At 44.8% G+C, this 12,500-nt stretch overlaps 1 protein-coding gene across 7 annotated transcripts in view; it reads right to left on the bottom strand.

Moving 5' to 3' along the window:
* Positions 1-12,500, bottom strand: part of LOC143275722 (Kv channel-interacting protein 4-like) — a 461,443-nt gene that overhangs the window by 76,525 nt on the left and 372,418 nt on the right. Inside the window, exon 1 of one of the 7 annotated variants that reach the window (XM_076580034.1) lies at positions 9,499-9,601. The exons of the other annotated variants lie outside the window; for them this stretch is intronic. Within the exon in view, the coding sequence (XP_076436149.1) occupies positions 9,499-9,532 (34 nt within the window). The 5' untranslated portion in view covers positions 9,533-9,601. Of the gene's footprint in view, positions 1-9,498; positions 9,602-12,500 lie in introns of those variants that run through there. 7 annotated transcript variants of the gene reach the window in all.

The following is a 12,500-nucleotide window of genomic DNA, read 5'->3' as shown; positions in this document are numbered from 1 at the left end:
GGGTTGGAGATGGGTGAGGCGGGGGGAGGGGGGGGGAAGATAGAGATAGATAGACACACACACACACACACACACACACACACACACAGAGGGAGAGAGAGAGAACTCAGAACTCAAAACGTTTTTATTCAAGGATTAAGACTTTAGGCATAGCCTATTCTTCCAATCTGTCCTCGCTAATCTACATCTATTACAAATAGCACACACATAAATAAAGGAAAAGGTTTCCATGCAGAAGGGTATACATAATGAAGAAAACAACCCGCCCCCACCCCCCCACACACACCCACACCCGTGCACACACATGCATACACACACTGACGCTCGCGCGCGAGCGCACACACATACATACCCACACACACACGCACGCACACTGACAGCACCCCCTCCCTCCCCCCACACACTAAGATTGACAGATGGATAGGACAGTGAGTCAGAAAGAGAGAGAGAGAGACAGAGAGAGAGAGAGAGAGAGACAGAGAGAGAGAGAGAGAGAGGATCATCAGAATCGATTTAATTGTCAGTTAAACCTTAACAAGGTTTATAAGACACAGACACATACAGACACAAACACACACACACACACACAATACACAAACAATGAATAATCTGTGTGGGAGGTAGGGGGGAATGGTGGGTATGTGAAGTTGGAGAGGTGGGGTGATATATGATCGAAGACAGGGCCAAAACGTAGTAAAGAAAAGAAAGAAAAGAAAGAAAAAAAAAGTCAGACATTTTTCACCAATAAACGACACCCCCCTTCCAATACCACCGCCATGGCGCCTGACTGCCATGTGAAACATCGCCAAAACAGAATGATGCAAAAATAATGCAAGATGAAAATAATCAAATCAAGTCAAATCAAATCAAGTCAAATCATGCGAGATACCCAACCGTAACACACTGTTTACACAGACCCTGACCCGAGGGACACAGAATGAATTAACAACCTGCCAGCAGCGGACAGAGTCGCCCACTGAATGAAGGCTTTGCCGGCTGCAAAAGCTTGTTTATTCATTTTATTTATTTATTCATCTATTTATCTATTCGCTTATTCATTTATTGCTTACATTTTGTTTTATCTATTCGTATGTATTTTTGTTGCTCATCGACTGCGTCGCTTCAGTGGCATTACCCCAACATCGCTAGTTCTGAGTCCCCCACACTCCCCCCGCACACACACACACACACACACACACACACACACACACACACACACACACACACACAGCCACACCAGGATTCGCCTGCAGCAGCCTCAACACCGCCGGTCCACCGGGAATTATCGATGTTATATCACCAGGAGGCCACACACCAGAGGAAACCCTGCACTCCCAAAGGCTTTTCGTGTGGCGAGCATTTCCTCTGCCCCATTAAGTCCGCTGGGGTGGTGGCAAGAGAGTTGGGGGATTGGGTGACGCATAAAATGGGATGCGCACAAATCATTTTACAGCATACATGTGTCCAAAAAGCGTCGCTAATTTGATCTATCTTACAAGGCTAATTTCATTATTTTACAAGGTGCTTGTGGCAAAAACAGCGTCGCTAACTCCATCATTTTCCAACGTACATGTGTCTAAAAAGCGTCGCTAACTTCATCACTTTCCAACGTACTTATGTCCAAAAAGCGTCGCAAGCTTCATCATATTACAACGTACATGTGTCTGAAAAGCGTCGCTAATTTCATTATTTTTACAACGTACTTGTGGACAAACATCGAGGCTAAATTCTGAACTTCGCAGCACCTTCTTCTTCTCCCCCTCCCACCTTCGCCCCCCGCCCCCCTCAACTCTGTGGAGAGTCAGTGGAGCCGTACAGAACTATTCACCAGATTCCTCCAGGTCTGTCGGATATATATCAAAGCCTAGATTTCTGCAAATGGTTTTCCCGTCCTTTCTGCAATGTTGTTAGCTCCACTTACGCATACCCAGATTCAAACTCTCGACTGTTGGCCGCCGTTCTTTCTCTGTCTCTGGACCTTGCAATTGGAATGAACTTCCTCTTTCGTTTCGTCAAGTCTCCACACTCAGCTCTTTCAAGTCTGGCCTTAAAACCCACCTCTTCCCAAAATAGCCTCCCTTCCCTGCCTCTTCCTTGTCTTTAGTTTCTCCAGTTTCAGAGTTATGCGTGCGTGAGAATGACTGGTGCGAAAGCGCTTAGATTTGTCTATGCACAAGATTCAGCGCTATATAAGTACCATTATTATTATTATTAGCCCATAGTTGTTTTTTTGTGTGTTTTTTTCTGTCTTCCCCTCCGCCTCTCTCCCTCAACATTTCCTTGGAGAACTGTTAAAGCAAGGCCACTGGATCTTGTTACGTGGTCCTACCACCGAAGTTTTCTTTACTAATGTCACCAGATCTTCTTTACAACGTACTTATGGCCAGCTACATTCGTCACTTTTCAAAATACCAATGGAAAAAAAGAAAAGAAAAAAAGTATCGCTAGATTCATCACTTTGCATGGTAATAACTTTACAACGTACCTTAACAAACAACAACAACAACCCCAAAACAGTGGACGGTTTCAAAAACGTGACCACAACGAAGGTTGTAAAGGGATAAAAAAAAAAAAAAAAAAATCGTAGACATCATCATCATCACACTGAAAAACACGCTCCATCCAAATCATTCACTCTTAGTTCCGTAACCCCTCACACGCCCACCTTATCGGGACCTTCATGCTTGTTCCAGAATCCTACGCACCTCTCTCCTCTTATCCTTTCTTCACCCTAAAAACAAACAAAAACAACCATCCCTTGCGAAGAAAAGGGGGGGGGGGGGGGGGGGGGGGGTGGAAGTGGTGATTTACATTTTACCGTCTGGGAGGAATTTTTGGGCCCCTTTTCCAGTCGCCCATCAACGTCGTTCGTTTGATCTTGCTAGGAAAAAAAAAGAAAAAAAAAAAGGAAAAAAAAAAAAGAAAAAAAAAGAGGCTCTGCTCAAAAACTTGAAATGATCTCCTTTTGTTCTGGCTTAAATGATCCAGTCCGGTCCTTTTCCTTTCTTTGTTCTGACAGTGTCCCTCTCCCTTTTCTTTTCTGTAAGAAAATCTTTCTCTACCTTACAGGTATTTGGGTTTTTTTTGGTTTTTTTGTTTTGTTTTTGTCTTTCTTCAACTTTGCTTTTTTTCAGGCATGAGTGCATGTGTGTCTGTTTGCTTTGTGGTGCGCGTGAGAAACAAGAGAGAGAAGGAGGGTGGGGGTAGGCAGAAACATATATATATATATATATATATATATATATTATACACATACATACATACAGAGACGGAGAGGCAGACAGGCAAGCACACACACACATACACACACATACGCACACACTCACACACACACAAAAATACACACACCACGTACCATACAGCTGGGGGAAACAATAACAACAATAACACATTATGCCAAGTGCCTGGGAAACAGCAGGAGCGGCAATGGGGATGGGGGATATATCCATTGCGTCCAGGCTTTGACACACAACCGGCACACCTGGAGGAGTCTGGCGCACCAATGATTCTTCACAGAGAAGACGAAGAGGAAGAAGACGAAGAAGAAGAAGGAGGAGGAGGAGGAGGAGGAGGGGAAAGGGAGGGGGAGGAAGAGGAGGAGAAGAAGAAGAAGGAGGAGGCGGATGAGGAAAAGGAGGGGGAGGAGAAGAAGAAGGAGGAGGAGGAGGAGGGGGGAGGAGAAGAAGAAGAAGAAGAAGAAGAAGGAATAGGAGGAGGGGGAGGAGGAGGGGGAAGAGAAGAAGAAAAAGGAGGAGGAGGAGGGGGAGGAGGAGGGGGAAGAGAAGAAGAAGAAAAAGAAGGAGGAGGAGCAGATGAAGAAGAAGGAGAAAAAGAAGGAGGAGGAGGAGGAGGGGAGGAGAAGAAGAAGAAGAAGAAAAAGAAGAAGAAGAAGAAGGAGGGGGAGGAGGAGGGGGAAGAGAAGAAGAAGAAGAAGAAGAAGGAGGAAAAGGAGGGGAAAGGGAGATGGAAGAGGGGAGGAGGAGAAGAAGAAGGAGAAAAAGGAGGAGGAGGAGAGGGAGAAGAAGAAGAAGAAGAAGAAGAAGAAGAAGAAGAAGGAGGAGGAGGAGGAGAAGGAGGAAGGGGAGAAGAAGAAGAAGGAGGAGGAGAAGGAGGAGGAGGGGGAAGGGAGGGGGAGGAGGAGGAGAAGAAGAAGGAGGAGGAGGAGGAGGAGGAGGGGGAGAAGAAGAAGGAGGAGGAGGAGAAGGAGGAGGAGGAGGGGAAAGGGAGGAGGAGGAGGAGGAGGAGGAGAAGAAGAAGAAGGAGAAGAAGGAGGAGGAGGAAGAGGAGAAGAAGAAGAATACGATCCATGAACTTCTTCATCCCCGTCTCTTCAGCCACACACACACACACACACACACACACACACACACACACACACGCACGCACGCACGCACACACACACACACACACACACACACACACACACACACAAACAGTCAGAGGACCTACCCCTGAACCCCCCTCCCGCCCACCCCCCCCCACACGCCCTCTCCCCTCGCCAAAGCCCAGCCCACTATCCATTCACCTTCTCTGGTCGACAGAGACAGAGAAAAGGTAAATGGCAAGGTTTTGCAGGGAAAAAAAGGCCCACAACACTTTGATAGTAAGACATATATAATATATCACATACACCTGCAACCAGAAAAACAAAAACAAAAACAAAACAACAAAAACAGTGGCGCTGTACTGTGGTGATGCGCCCTCCCCAGGGGAGAGCAGCCACATTTTCACACAGAGAAAGTCTGTTGACAAAAAAGTAATACAATAAATTTTTTTTTAAAATACTATACAATACAACACAGTTTTACCACTGACCCGCTTCAACCCTTCAATAAAGCTAGTATAGGACCTACCCCTGTGGAGTGATGGCCTAGAGGTAACGCGTCCGCCTAGGAAGCGAGAGAATCTGAGCGCGCTGGTTCGAATCACGGTTCAGCCGCCGATATTTTCTCTCCCTCCACTAGACCTTGAGTGGTGGTCTGGACGCTAGTCATTCGGATGAGACGATAAACCGAGGTCCCGTGTGCAGCATGCACTTAGCGCACGTAAAAGAACCCACGGAAACAAAAGGGTTGTTCCTGACAAAATTCTGTAGAAAAATCCACATCCATAGGAAAAACAAATAAAACTGCATGCAGGAAAAAATACAAAAAAATGGGTGGCGCTGTAGTGTAGCGACGCGCTCTCCCTGGGGAGAGCAGCCCGAATTTCACACAGAGAAATCTGTTGTGATAAAAAGAAATACAAATACAAATACAAATAGGAACTCCACCATCCTTTCTCCCTCGTCAATTGTCCCGTGGATACTTGGTCATCACATGAATTATATAATTATCACAATACTCACAACTTTGCATCAACTCTCTTTACTTTTTCACGCTTCTTGTATCGTCGTTAATGGTGTGTGCGTGCGTGTGTGTGTGTGCGTGCGTGTGCGTGTGTGTGTCTGTGTGTGTGTGTGTGTGCGTGTGCGTGCGTGCGTGCGTGCGTGCATGCGTGTGTGTGTGTGTGTGTGTGTGCGCGCGTGCGTGCATTTTAGTGAGGGAGTGTGAAGGGAGAAAGGAAAGAGAAGGAGGGGGAGAGGATAGAGAGAAAGAATGACAGAGAGAGAGAGAGAGAGAGAGAGAGAGAGAGAGAGGATGGAGAGGCAGAAAAACAAACTGAATGAGAGACAAAAGCAGATTCATAAACAGAGCGAGGTAGACAGTAACACAAAAAAAAGAGACGTGAGGAGGGGGGGGGGGGGGGGGGGGGGGGGGGGGAGAGAGAAAAAAAGAAGAAGAAAGATTGAAAGATAGACAGATAGCGAAACAAGACATGTATTGTCGAAACAAACAAAAAAGCAAACCAAAAACAAAAATACCCAACCCTACGAACAATTTAATGAATAATGTTCAGTATCTTTGTCTTGACCCTTGGCACACTCCTCAGCTGACGAACAGGGGGCGTCGTCGACCCGTGGGGTGGGTGGGGGGTGGGGGTCGGGGGGTCGTGGGGGTGGGGTGGGGGAGGGATAAACGAGGGGATGGGGGTGTGGGGGGGTGGAGGGGAAGGGAGTACCCGTACTGCTGGCTCTTTTCCTTACACACAGAGCTAACATCCATTATCACTTCCGCCCGTCACCCCCACAGCAGAACCTATTCCTCTCTGCCCCCCCCCCCCCCCCTTCCACCCTCACCTCACACCCCTATCCCCTTGTCACCCTCCACCCCCACCCCTGGGCTCCCCTATCCCACCCGCCCCACCCCTTCGCCCAGACTTAAGTTTTGCGAATCAAATCATCGGGTTATTTCCGGCTCTCACCAATCACCATTTTGGGGCACGGAGAAGTCTAACACGCAGTTCATAACAAAATGCATTTCTCAACAAAAAAAATCCCCCACCCCCATAAGAACAAAAACAAAACAACAACAAAATAGCAACAGCAAAATATGTGCATTTCTTTAAACCGTAAAGCTATTGAAAATACAGAAAAAAAACCCCAAAACATAAGAGTGTGTGAGTGTGAGTGTGGGTGTGAGTTTGTGTGTGTGTGTGTGTGTGTGTGTGTGTGTGTGTGTGTGTGTGAGAGAGAGAGTACCATTCAACACTCCCACCACCCTCCCTCCCATTCATCCTCCGCAGTCCTCCTTCGATTTTCTACATCTTAGACTGAAAGGAAATCCAGTGAACATGTTCCGCAAAATAACTGAATCACTGTCAGAGGATGTACTGCCCTGTTGCCTCAGAAAGATAATAAGAAAAGATTATGAGATAAAATCATGAGGTTTCAGTAACAACATCGATGATAATAATGACGATGCAGATGGCAATATCGTGAAGATGAACGGTAAATCTACCTACCACACCATGACCACGTCAATGATGATGATGATGATGATGATGATGATGATGACAGTCATGGTGAAGAAAGGTACCTTCAGTCTTCTCCAGACCCTTGGGGGCAATGGGGATAAATGAGTTCCCTAAAGATCGATATATTATGTTTCCCTATTTTGTAGCGCTACCGCCGCCCTGATTTTGTATTTGCCATGCTTGCCAAAATGATAAAATCGATACTCTCAATAATTATAATGGTAAACGTTAACGCCACCCCCCCCCCTCTCTCCCTACCTCCCTCCCTCTCTCTCTCTCTCTGTGTGTCCCTGTTGCGCACGAACAATGATCCGCAGTTAAAAGGAAAGTCTTGTGCTATTTCTCCATGTTGTTTAGAGAAATTCCAGATGAACATTGTCTGAACATGAAAATAAACAAAAAACAAAAAACAAAACAAGCAAACAAACAAAAAACCCGACAGACATATATCGAAATGTGAATCACACACACACACAAATACACACACACACACACACACATTCATACGCATACAAATATAATGACAGCTAATGCATTCATTTGTATTTAAAGCAAATAGGACAAGGGACAGAGCTGTTCCTTGGCGAATACCGGTTGAGGTTGTCTTTACAGAACAGCATATATATATATATATATATATATATATATATATATATATATACACTTTTTTTGTACTGTATTGTATTCTACTACACTATATTGCACTGAATAAAATCATTTTCGTTTTGTTACAACAAATTTCTCGTGTTAAATTCGGGCTGCTCTTCCCAGTATTATTAGCCTAGCGAGCGTGCGCGCTTGTGTGTGTGTGTGTGTGTGTGTGTGTGTGTGTGTGTGTGTGTGTGTGTGTGTGTGTGTGTGTGTGTGTGCATGTTGCTCTCTCCCTCCCTTTGTCATTTGATATGTTAACTGGTAACAGGTTGTGAAAGATAATGACACATGAATCATAAGAGGTCGTCCAGTGAAAATGAGGTCAACCTATGTGTGGCAAGCGAAGGAAGGTGGGCGGAAAGATACGAACATTTCAGTTTCACTTTCAAGGAGATGTTAAAGCGTGTAGACCGATCCATATACGCTACACCACTTCTGCTGTATACAAAAAAGAGAGGTAGACATACACACACACACACACACACACACACACACACACACACACACACACACACATATGTGGGGTGATGGTCTAGAGGTAACGCGTTCGCCTAGGAAGCGAGAGAATCTGAGCGCGCTGGTTCGAATCACGGTTCAGCCGCCGATATTTTCTCCCCCTCCACTAGACCCTGAGTGGTGGTCTGGACGCTAGTCATTCGGATGAGACGATAAACCGAGGTCCCGTGTGCAGCATGCACTTAGTGCACGTAAAAGAACCCACGGCAACAAAAGGGTTGTTCCTGGCAAAATTCTGTAGAAAAATCCACATCGTTAGGAAAAACAAATAAACCTGCATGCAGGAAAAAATACAAAAAAATGGGTGGCGCTGTAGTATAGCGACGCGCTCTCCCTGGGGAGAGCAGCCCGAATTTCACACAGAGAAATATGTTGTGATAAAAAGAAATACAAATACAAATATATATATATATAAAGAGAGAGAGAGTGGGGTGAAGGAGCTGGGGATGAGAGGTGGAGGGAAGACAGGCAGACAAATATACAGGGAGTGACAAGATATAATGGAAGCCAGATGAAGCAACGAACGTCAACAATTGGACACAAATATTTTAGCAACAGAAGCTCAGTTCTGGAGAGAACATTTTCTTCTGGGAGTTAGGGGTGTCGCATACCTCAGAAGCGTCCACAGTTTGTTAATAATTGCTGTCACCACCCAAAGCAGATCCCTTAAATTAATAATAATAATAATAATAATAATAATAATAATAATAATAAATACTTAATACAGCACACTATCCAGAAATCTGCTCAAGGTGCTTTACAAAAACGCTTTTGTTAACATAAAACATTATATCTATGTAACATAGACACACCAAAATGTGACTACACAAATTAATGTAGGCAATTAGCAACTTCCTTTAAGTATTTTCCGTGGTAAACGGACCAGTTGGCAAATATGGAGAAAGAGAGAGAGGAGTGAAATAAGATATACAAAGGCCAATATGATGTGTTAACGGTTCTTAGCATAGGTCCTTCAGAGTCTGACACATTTCCACTATTCCAATCCCTAAAGAAGGGCCCAATCGTCAGAAACGTAAACACATCTTTTCAAGTCAGGTCTGATTTCACAACCCACCTTTTTGCTTTTTTGCTTGGGAAACAAGAGTAACAGGCAAACAAAACCAGAGAATTGCGTCAACCATTTTGATTCATCCTTGACACCGGAACACACACACACACACACACACACACAGATGATGCTAACAGATGATGAATATATACAACCAAGATTAGGAAAAAAATTATTTATGAATGCTGCTGCAATTTATTGCATTAATTGGTTAATTGTGTGTTTATCATTCATTCATTCGTTCATTTTACCATTGCACTTGTGTCTTATAAACCTTAAGGTTTGATGACAATAAAATCTATTCTATTCTATTCACACAGCGTTGTAAGCGGGAATAGTGGAGAGAGAGAGAGAGAGAGAGAGAGAGAGAGGAAAAGCAACAAGAGTTGTACAACTTGGGAGAATACCTCCAATATGCACTTTGTCATAGATCTGTCCCATGACGTCACGACACCATCACCCTCCACCCACCACTTAACAGTGGGGGTCAGGGGTTATCAGCATGAGTTCAAAAGGTCAGCAAACGATGCGCGCGCGCCTTTCGAAGCCAAGGGGGTAAAAAAAAAGAAAAAAAAAAGGTACAGAGATGTCCACGGGTCACTTGAAGAACATCACATGACACACATCCCTCTTCTGTCTTCCAAGGTTTGAAAAAGGACCCTGAAAGCCCGGGTCTTCCATGAATATGCTTATCGCATCTTACAGTCACCAGTGATTGATTTTTTTATTATTATTATTTTTTTTTTTTACTTCACATATATAGATTCTTCCTCTCCCACAATCTTACAGTCTGCATCTATCTATCGTTTCATTCTAGTTCTTTGTTTTCACATGTTCAGTTTCTTCCTTTGCCGCAAGAACTACCTATAGTTTCTGACACACCACACAGAAGGAAAAGACTTTTTGAGAGTCACAGTCTATGTACTGTTTTCTACTTGCTATAGTTTTTTTTTCCAGACTCCATACAGAAGAATGATCTTTTGAGAGTCACAGTCTGTGTGCAGTTTTTCTGCTTGTTGTTTACCCGTGTTGGGTACACAGTTATGATCAACAAACACTCTCCCACTGTACATCAACCAACCAACTGGGTTCACCTGCAACACACCGCTATCTATTTTCTGTTTGTTGGCTTGAAAACGTGTCATTTCACTTGCCAGAATGAAAACGTGTCATTTCACTTGCCAGAATCAATATTTTCCTTACTCCCCAAAACTTAAGACTTTTATTTGTAAAGTCCTGACAAGCGTAAGACGATTTGCTAAAAGACGCACGCGCGGCACTCCAACATTTTGAAATGAACACTTTTCACTTAAAAAAATTATCAACCTTATTAATAGATTCTGAAATCTGAAAAAAAAAGCAAAACCAAAAAAAAAAAAAAAAAAAAAAACCCAGACAATTTCACAGCGTTGAGCTTACACAGACCATGAAGTTTTATGTGCTTAGACTTGACGGGATTCACTGTTCACTTTGGGCCACAACAGCCTGACACACTGCACGTCGCAAACAGAGAGACACTTTATCGCATCAGTCGTGGGTGGGCCTCGTCAGCAGGTGCCCGTGTCCTTGACTGACAAACAGAAGAGAAACAAAGGGCCGCAGCTTTGTGAAGTCCTGTCGCAAAGCCGGCTGTGACAAGAACGACAACCTGGGCACACACCAGAGATGATGGGAAAATGAAGCACACACACACGCACACACTCTCTGAACAGCTCTGTGACGTCAGGAGAAGAATGCAAACACTAACAGACAAATCTGGCAGCATGAGAGGGAGGGGAGTTGAGGGGAGGATGGAGAGAGTTTCCAGTGTCCTCCTCACAGAGACGACAAACACCCCCCTCCCCACCCCCTTCCCTCCGGGCTGAAAGCCGACTGATTGCAAATCCTGCTCGTTTGCCAGCAACAGTGTCTTTTTACCACACTCCTCCCCAGTCAAGCTCTCGCACGTTTCAAAACGCGTTCCGTCTGAGCGTCGTGTTTGACAAGGCTCTCTCTCTCTCTCTCTGATTTCAGACGGCACGCTCTGTCTTGTTTCTCACAGAAACTTGCTCTCTTCCCGAGCTATATCTTCAACGTTTCGTCATTTCAAGCGGCATATAATGCAGACATTGTAGTCGTCGTTATCATCATCTGCAGCAGCCGGCAAAGCATGGGCAAGAGCTCATGCTGTCATCTGAAGAGACGGCTGTGTGTCATTTGGTAAAGGATTTTGTTGTCACGTAAAAACAAACAAAACAAAACAAACAAACAAACAAAAAAGCAACAGCAACAACAACAACAAAAAACAAACAAAAAACCACACACACACACACACACACACACCGCACAACCCCACCCAAACAAAATACCAGTTATTAAAAAGTTCCGTCGCCCAGAATTATCCGACTTCCCGCTGTCCTCACAAGTCACTTGGGAAGCTTCAACTTTTGCAACATTACTTCAGTAGGAGTCTGTTCATTAAAGAGCAACAACAAACAAACAAAAAATAACAACCCCCCCCCCAAAAAACAAAACAAACAAACAAACAAAAAACAAACAAAACAAAACAAAACAAAAACCAAACAAACAAACAAAAAAACAAAAACAAAAAAAAACCGCTGAGGAGAATTTACAGGCGGTCGTCATTCACGGTATAGTCACTGACACAACCGACATCGTCAGCGAACTCTGTGTGTTGCATGAACGAACAATTTCATTTTGCCTGATCCTAACCCAAACAACTTTCTAAAAAAAACCAACAACAACAAACTCCAGAGAAATAGCAACCTATTCATCAGTGCAGCTTCTTGCTGACACACACCACCATTGTTCAAAGCCAGAAGAAGAAAAAAAAAAAAACGAACGAAAGAAAAAAATCAAAACAGCTACAACCTGTCAGACGTGTCAACGCACGACACGTGCTATATGTTAGTAATAAAACAGCCATGGGCATCAGTGCAATCTCTTCCTTATCGACAGCTGTCCCCCACGAGCTGTTATCACCAGCCACGCGTGGCTCGTACAGGGGAGGAAGGGATAGGAGAATCAGTTCCTGCCAGCACTATGTCACCATGGGCTAGCTGTCACACACACACACACACACACAGTCACTCTCTGTAGCCTGCAGTCAGCCCAGTCAGTCAGTGAGTAGGAGCAGGAGGAGACCCCGGGGAGGGGAGGTGGAGGAGAGGCCCTGGGTGGGTGGGACTGGGGGCTGTGGGGTGGGGGGTTGAGGACACCTGTTTCACCGTGTGTCGCCGCCGACACACACGGCAACAACCTGTCCGCTGTCTACAGCAATGCATTGCTACAGGGCTGTCTGTGACGGCCACTCTTGTGTGCATGCAGTGCCACCCGCTCTGTACTGCACACACACACACACACACACACACTGCATTACACACACAGACACACACACGGAAAGCAATGC

Source organism: Babylonia areolata, chromosome 2 (assembly GCF_041734735.1).
Source record: "Babylonia areolata isolate BAREFJ2019XMU chromosome 2, ASM4173473v1, whole genome shotgun sequence".
Lineage (NCBI taxonomy): Eukaryota > Metazoa > Mollusca > Gastropoda > Neogastropoda > Buccinidae > Babylonia > Babylonia areolata.
Note: the sequence above shows the minus strand (reverse complement) of the source record. Positions and strands in the feature narration are given on the sequence as shown.